We start from the raw sequence: 22413 nt of genomic DNA, 5'->3' as shown, positions 1-22413 counted from the left end.
TTAAAAAATGGAAGCTATAGTCCTCGTTTTCAAATTCTGTAACATATAATCCTCATTTTCAAATTACGTAACATATAATTCTTTGAAAACATTGAAAGTAATGGTTCTGTTTTAACAATTAGCTCGGATTATCTTGTTGATTTTTGTCATCTGCTCGAAGGAGAAGACACTCTCGCTTTACTCAATGTTGTAACTCTAATGTTTGATACATACTCTGATTCGATAGTGCTAAGTTCTAACACCTTTTACGAAGCAATATAGCTTCTATGCATATTTCCTTGAATTATGTATACTCGAGTTGTTGTAAAATGGTCATAATTCAATATTTTGTGAAATCAGTGTTGATAGTGATGGTTTATTTGCATGTAGCAACCAACACTTTTCTTGGTGGGAGGGAAGGCCTTCTACCATGAAGTAAAGCTAAGTTATCGAGGAACAAAACGTCGCCCTTTTGCCACTTGAATTGGATGCTCTCTTCTTCGATGATCTCTTGGCATCTCTTCACCACCTCGTCCGGTATTTCACTTGCGTCGGCCATGGTGGCGGAGCTGAGCTCGCTACCGTGCATTCCAACGACGGTGTTGAACCACATCCTCCTTCCTTTTCTTCCCTCGAACACCCTTGTCAATGGTCTGGGACCTAGTATCGTCTTCACCCCGCCCTCTGCCAGCCATTCCATCTCCATTCCTAATGCCTTACCCCTGCACACGACATTTACTTTGGAGGATTAGTCTTTTCATAGATAAAAATAGTACTCCCTTCGTCCCACCTCCATAGTCCACTTCATTTTTTCACACATATTAAGAAACTGTAATAAATAGTGCTTGGAAATTCAAATAGTATTTGGAAAATACAAAATATATGTAATTATTCAATTTTGCCCTTATTTATTCTATGTTTGACAATATTTAAATAATGTTACTTTTGTAAAAAAGGAAATTTAATGCTAATTTAATTTAGAAAGTGGACTATATTGTGGGACATCTAAAAAAGGAATAAGGGACTATGAAGGTGAGACAGAGGGAGTAACAAATAGTAACGATCGATGATCCCTTGTTTACTTTGATGGATTAAAATTTTGAGATATCACAAGATCTTTAATTATTTATATCATTTAAGCTAATTTTACTTGATTCCTATCTCATTTCATAGCTGGGATTGAAGTAATCCTATTCTCTAGGATATATAAAAATACTCAATCATGCATTTGATCAATTATGCAAAGTAAACGCTCCCTAAGTGGAGACCAATATGACTAGAAAGAACTCGAAATTGTTTACCTCTTCTCTGCTTCTACGCGATCTGAAGTCCCGAATGCATCTTCCCAACCTCGACCTCTCATGGAAGATGTATCGTTTTTGCTTAGGGCCGTGAAGGTGTATCGCAGTCCTTTCCTCTCCATCTCCGGGTACTCTTCCGACATCCTCTCCGTTACACGGAAGCTAGGCACGATCGGAGTTTCTCCTCCTTCCGGTGGAGGTACTTCACAGAAGAGAATTACCTTCTCTGGGAATTCTTTTATCTGATTAAAATAAAACCAGTGTGAAACCCTAAAAAAAAAAAAAGATCCATTAATTGAACTCGTGCAATGAAACTCACCAAGACCATCTCATGGTGGTAGTATATGAACTCCGACAGGGGGCCTTCGTTGGCCGTCCAGATCCTCTTGTAGACATGCGTGCGCGGGGCGGGCCCCACGTACCGTATGTCCTCCCACCCGAAGGCCTCGACTATGTCGTTGAACTCTTGGGCATTCTTGACGTGGAAGCCTCGGAGGAGGACGGCACTGTTTTTCACTATCGTCTTCTCGAACCACTCCTTGTTCTCCCTTATGGCCCACAGCAGCCCCTCCACCTCGCCTCCGCCGCCCTCCGGGGGCTGCAGCACTAGCGGGACAGCTTTGCCGTCCACCACCTTCTGCCCTTCGCACCTTCCTACCTTGAAGTATTTGCAGCTCATCTCCATCAGCATGTAGTAAACGTAGATTGTACAAAAATATGCTTAAAATTATGGATGCACAATTTGATTTTACTTGCAGCAATATTTATATGAATTTGGGAAGATGCTGTTGCATAGCACTTAAACAATGGAATCAGTTGATGATCGGCATCAATTTATATGCTTTCTTGACTTTGTCGACTGTCGTTTCCTACAAATGTGTGTTGGCATTCGCTAGCTTTTGGCTTTGTTTGCTTACCTTTGTCCAAGTGTAATCCATGGTTTAAATCTTTGACTCTGCCAATTTAATATTTATTTTTGACCACTTTTGATAAATAGATTATAAATATATATTAGTCATTCATTTTAAAAATAAAATAAAAATGTCGTGATCACTGAAAAATGTGCAAATCTTTAATTGCGAAAATTATTTACGATATCCCAAACTGCTTTATCTAAGAAAAAGCCTCACATACACCTATATATGTATCATTGTATATATCTACCTTCTTCTACCTTAAAGCAACTCGAGATATCCCAACTCCTTCATCTAAGTTTCTGACATGAATTGTATAAAAAATTTCTAGAGAGAGACGATATATCTCTATTCTATATTCTTGAATTAAATGTTCTCTAATATGCTACGTAAATATTACTCCCTCATTTCCATAACAAGTGTCCTAATTTGTTTCGACATGAGAATTTAGGCGAGTATGATTAAAGAGTAAAAAAAATAAAAAATGTTGGAGCTCGATCACTTTTATTTTGTGAGATGAGTAGAATTAAAGTGGTGATGATTAAAGGTAAAAATGTAAAATTAAAGATGGTGGGTCCACCTTCTTACTTTAGAACTTGGACATTTGTTACCGGACACTTCAAAAAGAACTAGAACACTTATTATGGGACGGAGGGAGATAGTATAATAGTAATAAATAAAGAGCTGGGTTGACGATTATTTTGGCTTTTTCAATAGGATAATTATTCTACTAAGTAGTTATACACATCGCTTTGAATTTTATATTGTTTGAAATCTTCTGCAATATAGTTATAGACATTTCTTCAATAACATAAATACTCCATCCCTCCGTGAAAATAAGTTTTAAGGGAGAGTTGTACGATTTTAATTGTTTATTGAGTAAGTGGATAAAGAGTCTCATAATTAAAAAAAAAAAGAAAAAAGAAAAAAAAAAGAGTTAACTATAGAAAGGGGCTCACAGATTAAAAAATGGTGGGTTCATGAATGACAAAAAAATGATTATTAAGTGATTCAAAAAAAAATGATTATTAAGAAAATGTAGTAGACTATTATTCTAATATTAAATTGTATATTTAATATACTTTATTTATAATATAAAAAAGAAGTTTTAAAATAATTTTATTTTTTTAAGTAAAACATAATTAAATAATTTTATTAATCTATTACGTTATAGAGTTTGTTAATTTATTTGAGTATTATTTTAAAAAGGTTTTTATATAGTTACAGAATCAAAAAGATCAAATTGCTAATTAATATTTAAATATAATAAATATCATATTTATATTAAAGAGGTTTTACTATAATTATAGAATTAAATGGAGCAAATTTCTAATTAATATTTAAATATAATAAATCAACATATACGATTCTGATCTATTGGGTCAATATAAATGGGCCAGCTCAACGTAAGGCCTATTGGGCCAGCTCAATAAAAGATCTTCCTTATTCACTTTTGAACAAATTTAGATAGCATGAGTTTATAACTTTAAGCCGCGACATGGGCTGGGCCCAACTTTTGCTCTAGCATGGGTGATATTAAACAAAGCCCATTTTGGCTAATTATGCCCATGGAATTATGCCAGAGAGAGGGCCCAAGGCTGTGAGTGCACTGAGGCTATTCGAGGAATTGCCACAATGTTAAAGGAAGAAGAATGTTTGGGAAGGTAGATGAATTAATCGACTTCCTACTCAAGGTGAGCAAAAAATCCGAAACCGAATAACCGAACTGATCCAAATCAAAATTTTAAAATATAGTTTGGTTATTTCGGTTTTTCGATTCGGTTTTTTTTTTCATAGAATTTCGGTTTTTCGGTTCGGTTTGGATTTTTTAAAACCGAACAAAACCGAAAAACCGAATTATATTTATAATATATATATTTTATATATATAATATTTTAATAATAATTTTATAAAATCTAACTTCTAATATATTTTTTTTTAATTTTATAGCTTTTTCGATTTTTTTCGAAATTTTCTGTTTGTTTTTTAAAAAAAATTCGGTTTTTTTGGTTCGGTTTGGTTTTAAGTATAAAAATTTCGGTTAATTCGGTTCGGTTCGATTTTTTTTTCAAAACCAAACAAAATATGATTTGGTTTGGTTTTTGGTTTTAACAAAAACCAAACCATATAACCGAATGCACACCAGTACTTCCTACGCAGGTTAGAGCTTCGTGCATCCTATGAACCTAAAGCCTGAAAGATTTCTGCTTCATATTTACTGACTTTATTACTTAAAACAGTTGTCACCACCTATTTGCTAGGTTTGGTTCAAGTTAGTGTTTGGCTTCATATGTTGGCAGAATAAATAACGAGTATTGAGATTGATCATCTTATGCTTGTTTAGTTATCTTAATTTGGTTTGCCTGTCTCAATCTTCAAAAGTTGGAACAAAAAATAGTTTAAATGATAGATTTGGCTGTGCGTGATAGTTAGGATATCATTATTTTGGGATTTGCATGAATAACTTTTTACTCTGCGTTCTCTTTGGTTGTGAATTTATCATGGGAAAATGAAGGATAAACAAAATTTCACCCTTTAAATTGTTCATTTCTTTTCCCACATTTCCTACTTGACCCTTACCCATTCCTCATTTACACTACAAATGATGGATAATATTATCCCTCCAAAAATGGTGTGATAATATTATCCCTCATTTGTAGTGTAAATGAGGAATGAGTAATGGTCAAGTAGGAAATGTGGGAAAAGAAATGAAGAATTTAAAGGGTGAAATTTTGTTTATCCTTCATTTTTCTCATGATAAATTTACAACCAAAGATAACGCAGCCTTATAGTATGAGTGACCTAGTTGATTGAATGGTGATCAGAGTGAAGGTGATGTGTGTATTTTAGCCACTTAGCTTAGTGTGCGTTTCGCCTTGGTTTCATGTGATTTTGCATAGTTTGCAATGCTTTGGCGCAGGAATTCGAGGAATTGAAGATGGAGCTTGGAGATGGAAGAGATGGTGGAAATTCGAGAATTTATAAAGAATTGCATAAAAGATGGAGGAATTTTAGAGATTAGTATTGAAGATAATTGTTCCAAATTTTATTAAGTCCAAAACTCATATTTTTAAGTATTTTGGGTTTGATTTTTATTTAGGGCCGAAGCCCGTAGGGATAAGGGAGGCGGTAGCTGAAGGGGATTTTAATTCCCTAATTTTTGTTTCCATAAAGGCCGCATAGTAGCATTTGATTAGGAGAGGATTCTTGTTTTATTTTGATATCATTAGACCTAGCCGCAACTTTAGACTAAGTATTATTAGTTTGACTTTGTTTAGATTTTCTTTACACACTTTTGCTTTAGTTTAGTGTAGACACTTTTCATTGAGCCGTAACTTTTGAATTGTTGCAGTAGTAGTTGACTTTTTTTTCCATGCAATTTGATTCATACGTACTTGAGCAATTAATCTCTTAGTTTTAGTTTTAGATTTTCTTCTTGTTCTCTTCATTCAATATTGCGGCTGGATTGGAATCAAAGGAGGCAGACGAGTTCTTTCCAATTGGTTCAAGTGTTAATTTAATTCTTGCAATTTATTTCATAGCTTTTGTTCGATTATTTCTTCATGTTTATTTTTATTTATTTGATTGTTTTTATTTTAAGTATGAGTAGCTAAGCTTTTAATTCGGCAAGAATAATGAAACTCTAATTTAATGATCTATGAGACCTAATTGATTTAAAATTGATTCCTATTGATTCCGGTTAATTCCTATGGTTTAAAGATAATTTCGATTCTATTTAAGTCTTGCCAACTTAAGTTTAATTGGATTACAGTCAATTAGTTTCTGTCAATCCGTAATTGTTGGAATAGGACTGATTAGTGATAAAACTACCATGTTCGTAGTAGGAATTAATTGGTATATTAATTATTACTAGCGTCTCTAGGATAATTGATATAAATTGGGTTCCTTCATCGTAATGCTGTTAGACTATTAAATCTAGGTCTGGCGTCTCCAGTTAGGTTATATTTTAATAAGGGAAAAAAGCAGGTCTGGCGTCTCCAACTATTTATCGACACAGTAAGTAGGAATTGGGGTACGTCTGTTGTGTTTCACGGTATCCTATAACTGGTTGGTTGATAGGGATTAATTAATTATTGCGTCGATGATCAGAGATTAAATTAGTGTGGATTTATTTGAGCCGAATTACCTTTTTAATTGATTTATTTCAAGAGTAGTTTTTATTTGAGTTATTGCATTCCTAGTTTTAATTAATTCATCTTAAAATTAAGGCGTGATGGCATCATCAATTTTATAGAATTAGAGATTTGAATGATTTTTAACTGCTCTATGTGGAATCGACCCTGCTTACTATTATACTAATTTATTTTGATAATTCCGCAGGAATTATTTGGTGGTTGGCGACGTCCACTAGAAGGGTTTGAGATAAATGAAGAACAATGAACAGAAAAGATGATTAATTATGATTCTCTATTTCCTCATGTGATGATATGAATTCCTAATGAAGTGTTTTACTAATTGAGTTGTATTTTACTGTCATTCTCCTAAAAAAAATTGTTACTTTGATTTGGGCTATAAATTATTTTCTTGAGCTTCTTACACCATGGAAGCAATGAAACTAGAGAATAACATAAAGTGGCTCTATCCACGACATAAAAACAGAGCAAAAATTTAATTTTCACTAATCAAAGCATACAGAAAAATAGCTCTGGTCGAAGACACTTCTTTCCATATTCCATTGGCTGCACACACACACACACTTGATAAACAATACGGATAAGAAACTCAAAAGCTACAACCACTCAGAGTCCGCTATATGCCCTTGTAATTTTATTTCTCTTCAATTTATACTCTGTAATTAGGATTTTTACTATGTAACTCACTATAATCTCTTCAATTAATTAACTCAATTATCCAAACACTTTAACAATTTATAAGCTCTTAAAATATTACTCCCTTGATCCCATTATTAATGAAGTTTTCATTTTTGGGTTGTCCCATTATTCATGGCCAGTTTCTAATTTTAGTAATGATTTTACACTACAAACAATGTGGCCTCACACATCTTTACACACTTTTACACTACAATCTTATTATCCTAAATACCCGTGCCCAAAAGAAATAAGTCATCTCTCTAAACTCTTAAAGCATCTCTCTAAAATAAGCTTAGAAACATACCCCCTTAGTTTGACGCTTCCCCTCCAACCAATAGGTCAGGGGTTTGAGTCACTAACGAGGAAAATGAGGAATCATTATTGATTCTCTCTCTCTCTTTTAATACCCTCTTAATTTGGTACATAATACCTATGCCTGTTATTTATATATAAAAGAATTTAGTTAGAAGGAATTTGGAGTTACCTCATTAGAAGAGTATCATGATTAACGAGTCATAAAAGAATCTGAGGCCTAGTTGATGACATTTGATTGCATATTTCCTGATGAACAAAAACATTAATCTTTACATGAGATGTTTGCTTTGAATGATAAGACCTGATTGATAAAATAATTCAATTTAATCAAGTGTTTGGTTTGCATAATTCGGCCCATCATCCAATTGAATAATTATTTATCATCTCAAAGTTGGATGTATTATTTAATCATCTCTAGTTCTATCAATCTTATCAATTTTATCTATCACATCCACCAAACCAAACACCCCCACAATGTAAACATTTTAACAAAGAACTGAAAACTTTAGAAATTTTGAGATGTGCGAATACCTGATCTGCAACAAAATTAATCTTTTGTTTCGACAGAAGGATGGAAAGAGCACATCATCGATGAGCCATGCGACGAACTTGAACTTGAAGGGCATCATTTCCCCACTCTTGTTGTTTCTCTAGAATCCTCTGGGCCGACTCCACAAGTGACGTCCGCGCTTTCCCCTTCACCTCAATCAGCTCGAGTGTTGGAATTTCCCCGATATCTTCTGGTATTTCAGCGAGCTTCCAACAGCCGTCGAGCACGATGCTTTTGAGCATTGGGAAGTGGCTACTTTCAGTTATCCAATCCTCGAGAAACGACTTTTCTATAACCAAAATTTCTAGTTTAGGAAACTCTCCATCGCTTGTTTCCCATGTGCTGCCTCTGCAAGCCCAATGAGTCAGTTTAAGCACTCGAAGATTTGGCAACGAGCCTACAATAGTCATATCCTCCCAAGGAAGAGTCACACGGCTTAATGTCAACTTTCTCAGAGACTTAGGAAAAGTGAAGTCATCCTTCTGGTGAAACACAATTCTAACAGATGAACGTAACTTCAAATCTTCAAGTTGACGCAGATGCACCAAACTGTTGAGGAAAATTTCGCCATCAGAGCAATCAATCTCCAATTTCTTTAGGTTTGGGATCATTCTCAAGATCCTTTTCCTACACATGGTATGTGACACTATAGAGAGTGTTTGGAGGTTTTCTAGACTAGAAGCTGTTATTCCTACTGGATTTGGTAACCTGCCATAGAAGACAAGATGTCTCAATCTTGGCATCCTCCAAATCTCCTGTGGCAAAAGGATTAAATATAATCTAAATTTCCTCCAATTATTCTTTGCGTGAAGGCTTAAAGTCTCAAGATTACGAAGCTTTGAAATGGCTGTAGGTATCAATCCACGATAGTAGACAGCAAGGTATGCTAGATAAAATAGGTCAAATAGTTGATCTGGTAGTGATTGCACATAAACATCTCCTGCATCCAATACCCTTAGCAATCTAAAACCTTCCAACTTGTTTGCTACAGAAATGCCACGGAAGCACAAAATCGTATGAATGGTTAAGCCATATATTTTCTGAAAATATGGTAAACCCGAACGAGTAATTACACTTACACGGCGCTGATTTTTTCTGCCCTTTACTGAAAGCCCGCTGCTGAAGTTCACAAGAAACTTCTCTTCATGGGCTTTTCTTATGCATAAATCCCGCATCAGATCATGGAGGCTGCAACTTTTGATCCTGCCGTCACACTTTCTCTTGGTAACCAAAACAAGGTTTCTCTTGACAAGATCCTCCAAAAACACTTCCGCCTCTTCTTCTAAGGTTTTAGATCTGTTCAGACGTCTCAAGAATCCCTCAGCTACCCATAATTTGATGAGTTTTGAGACACGGACCTCACAATCCTCAGGAAACATTCCCATGTACAAGAAACACGGCCTCAGATAATGAGGCAAGTGAGTGTAACTCAAAGACAATATATTTTCAAATTGTCCTCCTTTAGTAACTGAGTTCACATTTTGTGCAATTTTCCTCCATGAAGCTACATTGTTGCTAACCGTGGATAGGAGCCCTGCAACCACCACGATTGTAAGTGGCAGCCCTTTGCAGATTCTCGCGATCTCCTTTCCAACGTCCTCCAACTCTGGAGGGCAATCTCGATGTGCAAACACCTTCCGTTGAAGTAGATTCCAACTTTGTGCCTCATCCATAAAGCGCATATTGTGAGGACCGCTCAAATGATCAGCGTAAGCAGCCACATCAGTTTCTCTTGTCGTTAACATGACTCGGCTTCCATTACCATCTTTAGGAAGTATAATTCTTACATCATCCCAAGCGTCTGTGCTCCAGATATCATCCATTACAAGGAGATACCTCCTGCCTTTCAAGATCTTGAACACTTTTTCCCCAGACGATTCATTGCTCTCCTCGGATCTATCTTTATCAAACTCTTCCATGGAAGATAGGAGGGCTGATAAAACTACATCTGCATTGTAGTCCTGTGAAACTGTGACCCAAACACGAATATCGAACCGCTGCACTGTTAGTGGGTCGTCGTAAACACACTTTGCAAGAGTAGTTTTTCCTATACCGCCCATTCCAACGATTGGGATAACTTGTAAATTGGGCGATTCTCCACAGAGTCGAGATTTTATTGCTAGTAGATCTTCATGTAAACCAACCATATAGTCAATCTTGATGATGGGAGCAGGCTTGGCTAGTGAACCTGTTGCAGAAGAATAAAACCTAGTCATCACAGTGGAATGAGGAACCATTATTAATTCTCTTTGTCAAAAAATAAAAAATAAAATACACCTGCTGCAGAGGAAGAAGCACCAAGTTGCATTGCATCTGTACTGTTATTCTTGATGATCATCACCTCCCTTGTGATTGACTTTGCTTCTTTTCTTATCTTTCTTATTTGCCATTTTAGCTTTGATTTGGCAGCTAAAACATTCCACCAATGTGATGGAGCTTCCACCAATATGAAAGACTCAATAATATGCTCTGCTTCATATGCTAAATCTCTGATTTGCCCATCCAAGATGTTGGCTTTCTCGGGAAAATCTTCAAGAAACTCTTTCAAGAAAATAAATGGTTGATAGATAGATCGGATTTGTTGTTTTATATTACGAGAAATGAAATATCTATCTTGATCCAAGATTATGTTTTCAGTGGTTTGGCCAAGGGAAAGAAGAGCAGCATAAGCCATCTTTGGTGATCACAGTTAAGTTTTTGCTGCTAGATTTTTGCAGATAAAGATAAACTAAGCTGGAAAAATGGCTGAAAGAGAGCGAAGAGAGCAGGGCTAGTTTAGAAGACAGAGAGATACATTATTCATTATTGACCAACCATATGTTGTCCTTTTACAATAAAGCCAATGGATTATCTACTTTATTTTTGCAAGTGGAGGACGAAATGACAAAGTCGCCCTTGGAAAGGTTTTTGTGCGGGCCCTCAATCATTTATGTCTATCAATTCATTTCCTCATCTGAAATAAGTTAGTACTATACAATATGAACTAATTTTATTTAATTCATATTCTATTAATATACTCCCTCCTTCCCGTTAATCAAGTCCCCTTTCTTTTGGGCACGGGTATTTAGGAGACTAAAATTAAGAATTAAATGGTATATTTAAAAAAGTTAATGTTACTTTAATTAAGGGTCTCAGGCTCTAATACACTGCCGCACCACCGCCTGTGCACCACCGCACCACCACAATTTCTGAACCACACCACCGGACCACCGTAGCAGCCAGAACAGTGAACGGAAATCAAAAAACGGAGGCGAACCCTAATTTCTGCCAAAACACTGGGCCTTAATTTCAATTTCTGAGCCGGAATACCAAAACACCACCACAGATAAATCAAAAAATGGAAATCTTTCAATTTCTGAAATTAAAACAACAAAAATAATTGAAAGGGTGGAGGCGAGCCCTAATCGTTTTGGGCGAAACAACAAAAAATGGAAACCTTTCAATTTCCTCTCTGCAGCGGCCGACGGCAAGAGGTGGTGGGCGAGAGCCGGAGGCGGAGGGCAGAGGCGGCGTTGGAGCCCGCGGAGGTGCGAGGCGGCGGAGGCGTTGGAAGTGGAGCAGGAGGATGGTGGAGGCGGCGCAAGAAGATGGTGGCGAAGGCGCGAGGCGCCGAAGGTGCCAGGCAGTGGAAGGAGGCGAAGGGCAGCGGCTGTTGCGGCAGAGGCGGTGTTGGAGCCCGCGGAGGCGCGAGGCAGCGAAGGCGTTGGAGGCGGCGCGGGAGGATGGTGGCAGAGGCGTGAGGATGGTGGCGAAGGCGCGAGGCGCCGGAGGTGCGAGGCGGTGGAAGAAGGCGGATGGAAGGTGAAGTTGTTGGAGGCGATGGAACAAGAGGAGAGAGGGGGGATGATTTAGAGAGAGAGAGAGAGTGGCAGAATCGAGGTGGGTAGGGAGTAATTAAGTTATTAATCCATCCTTAAGTATAGCTAAAAAAGGAAAGGGGACTAGTTACATGGGACGGCTCAAAAAGGAATACGGGACTTGAATATTGGGACGGATGGAGTATATTATCAAGGGAAAATCTTATTATAGCCAAAATGCATAAATCTTTAAGTTTTATAGTCCTAATTTCGAATACACTAGTTATATAACCATTTTTTGTTTAAAAGACAACTATACCCACAATTGACTTAGGCAATGTGTTTAATTTGATTTTGAGTTTACTCGATGGTGTCACTACTCGATGGGACTGTCACTACTCGATCGAGTACACCATCGAATAGTGAGTAGTTGGCAATATGTTTAATTTGATTTTGTGTTTACTCGATGGTGTCACTACTCGATGGGAATTGTCACTGCTTGATCGAGTACACTATCGAATAGTGACTAGATTATGTTTTTCATGTTTATTTCTTCTTCTTTTTTGGTTTGTTGGTGCTAAATCTTTGTATTCTGATATTGCACCAGACACCTTATAGGTAGAAGAGACCGTCGTTAATTTATGTAACCCATGCTATTAATTTATACGTACGAGGTACCGTATTTCGGCAAATTCATTTTGCAAATGTTCAAAGGTGGAACGATAGGGCGTCTTAGTGATCACGAGAGATACGCAAGCGTCAACAATGCTCTCCATCACCTATTATCCCTACAGATTGAGGGAGGGAATATTCCTCACCAAGCATGGTTCGATATCGATGGTCGTATCATCCATTTTACAAAGTGGATTATGCACATATCACCACACTTCACTTTGGATTTAGTAAGTTTGATCCTCCCACTGACACCAAATTCCGGCTACTAGTATCTTCACAGCTATCTTGGTCATCATCCCACAAAACTAACTTAGGTTGAAATTCAAAGCAAAACAACTCGGGACGAATCCAGCCACATCAACCACGTCAGTTTCTCTTATCGTTAACATGACTCGTCTTCCATTACCATCATCGGGAAGTATATTTCTTACATCATCCCAAGCCTCTGTACACCAAACATCATCCATTACAATGAAATACCTCCTGTTTTTCAAGTTTTTGAACACTTTCTCCTATCACTCTTACTTGAGTCTCAAATATTTATTACTTCAGATATTAGAAAATCAAATTGATGAATGAGTTGATCTGTCAAAGCAATAATCTTTCTATGCCTACATCTAACTCAAGTAAAAAAGTGCACAGTTGAATAATATGATGAAGACAGTTGAAAGCAAAAAAAAAATTACAGAGCAAAAAAGAGTGCAAAGCTTGTAAAAACTAAAAAGTATAATTTGGTGCAAACGTAATGCCCAAACCTAAGTGGGCTCAGCCCCGCACTTACAAAGAATAGCTTTTGGAGCAAATAAAAAGCCCAAACCCAATTGGGCTCGTAATCAATTACTATGGGCCAAAGAAGCCCATACTCAATTCATTAAAATAGTCAAGGGGGAAAGTGAATAGACTTATGCTTATTATTGAGAATTTAAGATCTTCTATTGCAAATTTGTGTGGCATTATCTATTGCATATATAGATGAACGACATGTGGCAATCTTAAGGGTTCAAGATTGCCCAATGTTAGGGTTTATATTTTCCTTAAATAAACCCTAAAATGTCAATCATCTATAAATTTAATAGGAGAGATGTCACATTATAATGCAATAGATTATCCGAATTGATTGTTGAGAGGCCTACTTTGCCACAATGACAACTATAACTCTGTAAGTAAAATAATGTAAACAAGAATGTCAATCCACACATACATTCAACTTTGAGAAATACATGATAACACAGTATATAGCATTCAGATTTATTTTAAACTAGCTAGCTTGCAAAAAAGCAGGAGTTTATCAACTATTCATGCTTAAACAAACATCACCAACCATTTCACCTTAACTCTCTGCTTCTTTCATAAGTCGAATATCTGATAAGCTAGCTAGCTCCAACGATACTGTGCATCTGAAAAAGAAAAGAAAAAGTGACAAGAATCAACTGACATTCTACCAACAGAGAAATGTTCAAAAGAGAGGAAGATGCAATTAGCATACTAATCTTATTTCTATAAAGCATGCCCGCTAAAAATGGTGTCAAATCATTCAACTTTTATAAATTTCTTACCAGACATGAAGGGCAGAGTCAAGTTTGAAAGATCATATCAAAAACGCTTCAAACGAACTTCAAGGGCATCCCGTTTCTCTTTTATCTCTGTCGCCGAGTACAGAAGAGATCGGTTATGATCATCGATCTCAATCAGTTCAAGCGTTGGAATCTTTCCAATATCAACTGCAATCTTAGACAAATACAGACAACGATGAAGCATTAGGCGCTGAAGCCTCGGAAAGTGGCTACTTTCAGTTGTCCAGTTCTGCAGATTAGATTCATCAATATGCAAAAGTCTCAGATCCACAAATCCTCCCTCAATAGTTTTCCAGAGTTCCCCACTGCAAGCATAGTTCTTTAGTTTCAACACTTGAAGAGAAGGCAACCGGCCAAAAACCATCATATATGTCCAAGGAAGCCTCCATCCACTCAATTCCAACTTTTTCAGCGATCTAGGAAAATAAAATTTGGGACACAGTTGAAATGAACAATGCGTCTCCAATTTCAATTTCTCCAATCGACTTAGCAAACCAAGACTACCAAAATCAAAGTAGTTTGGACGAAACTTCTCCTCTAACGAGTAGCATATTTCCAACTTTCTAATGTTTCGAAACTTACGCACCATACTAGAACTGAATACAAAGTTTGTTGCCAGAGAAAGTGTTTGGAAGTTTTTTAGAGAAGACTTTGCTGAATCTTTTGGATCGGGTAAAGGAAGAAATGAAAAGGCGATAAGATGCCTTAATTGCTCCAGATTCCAAATTTCGTCAGGCAAGCTAACCTCCGATCTATAAATAATTAAAGTCTGAAGATTATGAAGCTTTGATATAGCTGAAGGAATAATATTGCTAGGAATTTTGGAAGCAAGGTAAGTGAGATGAATCAAATCAAACACTTGACCTAACTCCCAAAATGCATGATCCTTTCTACGTAAAACGTGAAGGACCTTAAGTGACTTAAAATTCTCTATAGAGCCTTTGGGCCTATACCCCCTCTGTGAAATGTAAATAGTAGAACGGGTGCATGAGCTATGCGTAGAGTCTTTAAGATCAAGATCATACCAACTAACACTTACGCGTTGATGATTTTGTAGCACTTGTGGAAGAAAATGCCTTCTCACGATAGGATTAGGAAAGTAATCCACAATAGGTAGAAGGAACTTCTCTTCCCCAGCCTGTCTTGAACAAAAATCCCGAACCACGCTATGAAGCTTGCACCTTTTGATTTTGCCATCACTCATCTTGCTAGTAACCAAAACTAGACTTTGCTCGACCAGCACCTCCAAAACATCTTCCGCCACCTCTTCCAACGTTTTAGATTCATCTCGACCTTCCAAAAAGCCCTCAGCTACCCAAAGTTTGATGAGTTCTGAGACACGGATCTCATAATCTTCAGGGAAGCCTGCCATATACAAGAAACACTCCCTCAAATGTCGAGGCAAGTGTTTGTAACTCAAAGATAATAATATAGTTTCCAACTGTCCATCATTTGCCCCAATTCGCTTCCACAACTTTGGAGTTCTATCAATCTTGGATAAAAGTCCTGCCACAGTAACAATTGAAAGGGGCAATCCTTCGCAACGTTTTACATATTTTTCCCCAATATCTTGCAGCTCAACGGGACAATCTTGATCTCCGAAGACCTTCTTCTGGAACAAACGCCAACTTTGTTGGTTATCCAAGAAATGCATCGTATGAATGGGGCTCATAGAGCTAGCATAAGTAGCCACATTCTTTAGCCTTGTGGTTAATATGATTCGGCTTCCATTATTATCATCAGGTAATAGCCTCTGTATGTGATCCCAAGCTTCCATACTCCAAATGTCGTCCACTACTATGAGATACCTCCTACCTTTTAAGTATTTGTATATTTCAGACTCCTTAACCTTGCATTGTAAATCACTCTCTGCTTGGATTCCTTTTCCTTCCATCGAAGCAAGCAGATTTGAAAGAACAATTTCTACATTGTAATCTTTCGATATTGTGACCCAAGCGTGAAAATCAAAATGATGAGTAATGAATGTATCATCATAAACAATTTTAGCGAGTGTGGACTTACCAATGCCTCCCATTCCCACAATAGGGAGGACTTGCAGCTCGGATGAATAGCTTGTAAGCCATGACATTATCTGCAACCTATCTTCATCAAAACCAACCACGACATCCTTGCTTGTCGGTAAAGATCTTGATGATGAACCAACAGCAGTCCACTTAATTCTCTCCGCTAATCTCCCCAACCGGTTTGAAATGCTGACAGCCAACTCTGTTGCTACAGCTTGATCAAAACCATCAAAATCTTCACTCTTGAGTGCCGATCTTGATGATGAACCAACATCTGGAGAATCACTCAGTCGTCCTATGTTCTTAACTGAATCTTCAGCAGTTGACTTAATTCTCTCCGCTAATCTCCCCAACCGGTTTGAAATGCTGTCGGTCAGCTCTGTTGCAACAGCCGGAGAATCATTCAGTCGTCCTACGTTGTCAACTGAGCCTTTAGCAGTTGACATAATTCCATCCGCTAATCTCTCCAACTCGTCTGAAATCTGGAGAAACTGCTCTGAAGCCATTTCACTCTCGATTGACACTACAACAAAATAGCACTATGAGGATGTTTCTGTTGGGACTATTATGTGATAAGAGTCCTATTACTATTTTAATGGGACTCTCAGTTAAAAAAAAATCGCCCCAATATCCAATTAAAACTTAAAGTCTCATTTTTAATCAACGAAATATAGAAAAAAATAAAGGACACAAAAATCAACTGCTGAGAATGGGATCGAGATCAAGTGGAATGAAATCAAATCACCAATTTCTCATTTGCTTTGGTGATTGAAATTCATCTTCTCAAAATTGAAAGTAAGGAAAGCGAGATTCACTTCATCCTTTCCCCACTGCGTCTTCGATCTTGCAGCACCAGCGGCGCCGCTGGAGCTAGCGGAAGGCAAGGCCACGCTGAAGACGACGAAGAGGAAGCCGGCTTCAGCAGCGGCCAGAGATAGCTCGAGTAGAAGCGGCGGAATCCGCTGAGGGCCGAGACGACCAGCACACGCTCGCTATCTCTCTCTCTCTCTCTCTCGGTCCCAACGATCACCGATCTCTCTCTCTCACTACTTATCTCCGGCGATCTCAATATCGGCGCTGCTGCCCTAGGTAGTCATCTCTTTTCTATTTCAGAATTGATCCTCCAAAATTTGAATGCTTAGACCGAAAATCTGTGGTTATACTTTTGGATCTATGTTAATTATGGTTTACCTTCATCAATAATTAGTCCTCGATTGTTTTGCATCAGCGAGCTCTGCTGCTAACAAGTGTGGATGAACAAAATAGTGAGATAAACCCTAAATCGAGATTTCGATTGTAGAATTGGGGAAAGAGTGAGGGGATTGCTTTGTTTGTGTATGTGTATGTTTTGGGTTGCTGAAGTCTTGATTGGAGTAATTGTTGGAGCTTTAGGGGGGCAAGTGCTGAATAATTGTGTCTGATTTCATTTAAAATCTAATGCATATTGTTCTGTTCAATTCTTGTATATGCTACAACTTTGTATGTATTGAGATTCATTTGCTCCTTTCTTGCTTTAGCTCAAAACTGATAGAAGAAAATGAGAAGCTTATCTAGGAGAAATTAGAAATTCTCATGCTATTGTGAAAAGTTTCGTAATTGAACTTCACATTAGAATATCAGAGCATAGTAACAAAGAAATGCATATCTCATCTCTAATTATAGATGAATTTTAGCTACACGTTGGACTGAAATACGAAAGGCCTAAAATTGGTTGGACTCGTATCTGTTAACTTCACAGTAGAATCTAGGTTTTGTCTTCCATACAACCGTTATTAGCTGCTGCCATGGGGAATCTTTCACTTGTGAATTACGCCGAGATAGAAAACCTACCCTGTGTAGTTGATTAGTTTATAGGGTTTTCGCGTGCCTCTCACGGTCGTTAGAGAAGGTTGACCCTTTTTGGTTACAGCTTTAGAGTCCCCAATGATATGCTTGTTGTTCAAAATCCTTTTCTTATAAGGCAATGTCAAATCAATTGTATGAAGTCGTGGTACTTTCTATTATACGCCAAGAAAGCATATTTCGAAATTGCTTGGTTTAATATGCATTTGTGAAGGATTTCAGATGTTTTATTCTTAGCTGCAATGCAGGTTAAGTCAGATTGTTTACTTCAAATTTCTACTCTGGATTAACTATGAGGTTTGCAAGATTCAGCCATTTTTTCAGACTGAGATAAGTTACATTGAAGGATTAGTCCTGCTGTGAAGAAGGGGGTGACTTATAGTAAAAGTCTTGATGTGGGATCTTGCTCTCTTGAATTCAAGAATTTTTTTAGTTTATGTTGTTGTTTCTACGATTTACTGCTTGCCAAAAGTTGATGAATTGTGTGGAGTAGTTTTGAGTTGTTGGTGTTTATTGAATGAGCATCTGGAGTGAATTGGGCTGTGAATTTATGCTTTGATTATATATCACTAAAAGTCCCTTTTTATGAGGCCGAAAGATCTTTAGAAATATATATGCAACATGCAGCAATGTTTGTTGGTTGTGTGTAGATATTTACTTCCTTTCATTTGCAGCCATTTACTAAGTAAAGCATGTTTGAATTCCTTTCATTTGCAGATGTGCATCTTTATTTTTGTGGGAACTAATGCTGAGACCTATTTCAATACAGCAACACTAGTCTCTTCCGTGCAAAACTTCCCATAGTCTCAACATTTAATGATCAGTCTGCTACTAGTTTCCGAAGCGTCTACCAAAGATCCCAATCACGATGAGTCCAAAGATCGAGTTGCCTAGTTCCTTTGGACTTTGTTAAGAGACTCGGTACTCTTGAACAAGTTTACCTAGTTCCTTTTGTAGATTATATGTTCCACTCGTTGCCCTAATAGTGCTGAGACTGTTGATTTTTAGCCTTTTTTTATGCTTCTTTATGATATTTGATCTTCGGATGGACACTGAGATGATGCTCATATCAATTTATCTGAGCAAAATCTGAGTTCCAATTTTGGTGTTAAATGAAGACGACTAAATGATGTTCATCTTTTTATTGCAGCCTCTAGCTACATGCATGCACAATCTGCAGAGCAATAAAATGGCCATCAACTTGCAAATTTCAGAACCTTGGTTACGTGAATATCAGGTTTGCCTCTCTATAACTCATTTTAGGAGAGAGATCTCAATATGGTGACGTACGCTTTCGATAATTCATGGTGTAATTCCATTGAATTATCCCCGATCTAATATTCTACCCCACACTTATGATGCGTAGCAATAATATTTTGATAAAAATAAAATTGCAGGTTCTTCCATCAAGAACACATCCACATATGCAGATGAGCTCATCAGGAGGCTATCTGTTGAGCGGCACTCGAATAAGCGGCGCTGATCAAAATTAATTGGACTTAACAAAGTCCAAAGATCCCAATCACGATGTTGGAGGAAAACGACTAGGATTAAATTGGTGTGAAGTTCAAGTTTCAGTTCCTATAAAATGGGAAGAAGATTTGATTAGGCCATATTCAAACTTGTCCACAATTGGAGATGCAATTGGAGCATGCATTGCATGGCCTCGACACTTGGTAATCATCTATTCTTAAATTCTTTTTCTATTCTTAAAAACCATGATTCTTATTTCTCATTAGATCAATAGATTCAAATTAGATTTGATTTGAACTCATAATCCTGATGTTGTTTTCATTTTAGGTGACCGACGACGATGATGATTGAAGAAGATTGATCGTGCTGGCTGCTGTTCTCTTTTTTTGCTGTCTCTTTTTTGGTCTTTGCCACGACAAAATGAATGAAAGAAACTTAGTTATGGTTATTTCCTCAAAAATCTTGTGAGTTTTATTAAGTATTAACATGGTTATAGCTTTGGTGACATACAAGAGTGGTGGAACAGATGTATTTCATAAGATCTTAAAGTTTGTTGTTTTGCAACGAGTTCAGTTGGAAAATATAAATGAATTTAGCAATATTTCTATGGTTACAATTAATCTTTCTTATATACATATTATTAGTAGCAATTTGTAATTTTAGAATGCTACATGAATCTAGGTCAAACTACAAATTTTAGAACAATACAATATATATTGTAACAGGACACTAATTATTAGGACACTCCTAAGTGTCACAAAAATATATTGTAGCAGGACACTAATTATTAGGACACTCCTAAGTGTCACAAAAATGGGTTTTCAAGCATACTCTAATAGGACTTTCTTGAGCATCCTATTACAATGAGTGTCCTATTACGCATATAGTGACTAGCGCAAATAGGACTCTCCTAAGGAAAGTCCTATAGTAGTGAAAGTCCTATTATACCATATAATAGGACTCTCATGAAAGTCCTAATAGGTGAATTTTGTTGTAGTGTGAAGATGTTGATGATGAACCAACAGCCAGTTGTATTGCGTAGTCTTCAGCTGACATAATTTCCTCCGCTAATCTCCCCAACACGCCTGAAAAATGGAGAATCTGCGTTCTCACTGAACCCAGATCTTCATCAAAACCATCAAAATCTGCACTCTTGAGGGCAGATGTTGGTGATGAACCATCAGCGGTAGAATTGTCTATTAAGTCTCGAGCAGTCCACTGAATTCTGTCCGCTAATCTCGCCAAACGATTTGAACTGACAAACAGCTTTGTTGCTAATGTTGGATCTCCATCAAGATCATCAAAATCTTCACTATTGAGTGCAGATCTTGAACATGAACTAACAGCAGGAGAATCACTCTGTCGTCCTACGTTGTCAACTGAGTCTCCATTAGTTGACATAATTCTCTCCGCTAAGCCCAGCAACCGGATTGAAATGCTGACAGTCGGCTCTGCTTTCAGTTTGACACCAAAACCCTTCAAATGATAACTTAAGCAGAAAATATAGTCTGGAACGGCAGTCTTAAGAGCAGCTGATCTCATGGAAATATAGTATGAAACGGCAGTCTTTGAAGCAACTCTCTTGCAGATCGACAAAATTCTCTCCACTCTCACCAACAAGTATAAAAGGCTGACAATCAGCTCTATTGCAGATCTTGATGATGAGTCACTCCGCCTTCTTACGTTGTTGACTAGGTTGTCGGGACACTTGCAGTAGTCCACCACATCTCCGGCAGTCGAGGCGAGCTCCTCTGCCAATTCCCCCAACTGGATGGAAATTCTCAAACTCGCCTCTGTCGACGCACAATCTGAGACATTTTCTGGGGAGAAAATATACTCAATAATCTCCTGTGTTGTCTTTACTACCTCCCTGATTGCTTCTTGTTTTGGGAAATGTTTGAGATTCAACTGCAAGACCACAGCTTTGTCATGGATGGATATAATTCGTAGTTTAACACGAAGAGTGGTGAGATCATCGTTGCGTCTAAGGATTTGGCGTAAAATTTGTAGCAGGGAATCGAGAGCTTCAGAAGCCATATGAGGTGTACGCAAACAATTTTGTCAAACTGAATGTTTATCGGTTTGGATTGGAATTACCAATCCTTCTTCTGATTTGCATACAACACGTCCAAATTTTAAAAATGGTGGAGAAAGAGTCAAGAATGTTTCAATTGAGAGGCCCGCGGAAGGAGTCTGTCTTGTTTTGATTTTGGCTTCTCTCATCTAATTCCTTCGGTTATATAGTTTTTTTTAGCCGTTTTTCTTGTAGTTGTCTATCTTGTCAAAAAATTTGCTTGTTGGTTTGTTTTTTATTTTATTTTTTGTTATTTAGCTTTGTTTTTTGAGTATTTTTCTTCATTTTTTTTTTTAATTTCACCAGAAAGATTTTGATGAGATTGATGTAGTGATTCCACCTACGAGTTGTTTATTAGACTAGCAGAGGAAACGTGCGTTGCACGTATTTGTAGATGCTGAATTACTTGATGTAATATTATGCTACAAATTATCTTTATAGACGACGTAACTATTGTTGAGCATAGAATTAATCTCAACAACAAAATAAATGAAAATAGAAAATAACACCAAGAATTTATGTGGTTCGATAGAAAGATGTACGTTCAAGGAGATCAAGAAATTTCACTATTAATTATTCGATTTTACAATAACAAGGTTGAGTCATGCCATAAGAATGAAAAAAGCCCCCCATTCAATCCACATATGAGAATCATATTTATAAGTTATAAAGTAAACTTAGTCCTAAAGCCCATTAATGGAGGCAATTGGGCCTAAATCTCGTTATAATAATAATGGTTTTGAGGGTGAACTGTCAAGGGATGGTGCGGAGCTGGATTGTCAAGGCTGAGGCAGAGCTAAGCTGCAAAACTAAGTTCCAAGGCTGAGACAGAGCTAAGGTCCAAAGCTGTTAAAACTGAGCTATCAAGGCTGGGTGTCCAAAATAATAATAATAATAATAATAATAATAATAATAATAATAATAATAATAATAATAGAGGGAAAGATTTTAGCACTATATCCGCACAGCGCTGACACGTAGTTTACCCCTCATCAACCATATTAGATGCAATACTCAGGATAACATTGAGAAAATTATTGTGAATAAAGTTTGTTAAAAATAC

General features: G+C 37.2%; 3 protein-coding genes and 1 long non-coding RNA gene across 7 annotated transcripts in view; 1 reads left to right on the top strand and 3 right to left on the bottom strand.

The window, feature by feature from the left end:
• LOC131016821 (putative late blight resistance protein homolog R1C-3) overlaps positions 1-22413 on the bottom strand; it is a 629159-nt gene that overhangs the window by 35716 nt on the left and 571030 nt on the right. The gene's annotated exons all lie outside the window — the stretch shown is intronic.
• On the bottom strand, positions 159-3050 carry LOC131016924 (clavaminate synthase-like protein At3g21360). Its single transcript, XM_057945727.1, has 3 exons — positions 1600-3050; positions 1281-1522; positions 159-701 (listed from the first exon to the last, which is right to left on the bottom strand). The coding sequence occupies exons 1-3, from the start codon at positions 1969-1971 to the stop codon at positions 356-358; spliced, it is 960 nt and encodes a 319-aa protein (XP_057801710.1). The 5' UTR covers positions 1972-3050; the 3' UTR covers positions 159-355.
• Positions 1800-10694, bottom strand: LOC131016834 (putative late blight resistance protein homolog R1B-16). Of its 2 annotated transcripts, none has more exons than XM_057945603.1 (4): positions 10169-10694; positions 7873-10079; positions 7511-7587; positions 1800-1938 (listed from the first exon to the last, which is right to left on the bottom strand). In XM_057945603.1, the coding sequence occupies exons 1-2, from the start codon at positions 10563-10565 to the stop codon at positions 7927-7929; spliced, it is 2550 nt and encodes an 849-aa protein (XP_057801586.1). In that variant the 5' UTR covers positions 10566-10694; the 3' UTR covers positions 1800-1938; positions 7511-7587; positions 7873-7926. The 2 variants fall into 2 exon arrangements, with proteins under 2 accessions (XP_057801586.1, XP_057801584.1); XM_057945601.1 differs by lacking the exon at positions 1800-1938 and adding an exon at positions 6862-6894 and having other exon boundaries at positions 10169-10654.
• LOC131017024 (uncharacterized) lies at positions 16857-19903 on the top strand. 3 transcript variants are annotated; one of them, XR_009099336.1, is made up of 5 exons: positions 16857-17050; positions 18573-18724; positions 18954-19040; positions 19201-19479; positions 19604-19903. It is a non-coding gene; the product is annotated as an uncharacterized LOC131017024 (long non-coding RNA). The 3 variants fall into 3 exon arrangements; XR_009099334.1 differs by having other exon boundaries at positions 18521-18724; XR_009099335.1 differs by lacking the exon at positions 18573-18724.

The sequence above is a fragment of the Salvia miltiorrhiza genome, chromosome 3 (assembly GCF_028751815.1).
Source record: "Salvia miltiorrhiza cultivar Shanhuang (shh) chromosome 3, IMPLAD_Smil_shh, whole genome shotgun sequence".
Classification (NCBI taxonomy): domain Eukaryota; kingdom Viridiplantae; phylum Streptophyta; class Magnoliopsida; order Lamiales; family Lamiaceae; genus Salvia; species Salvia miltiorrhiza.
Note: the sequence above shows the minus strand (reverse complement) of the source record. Positions and strands in the feature narration are given on the sequence as shown.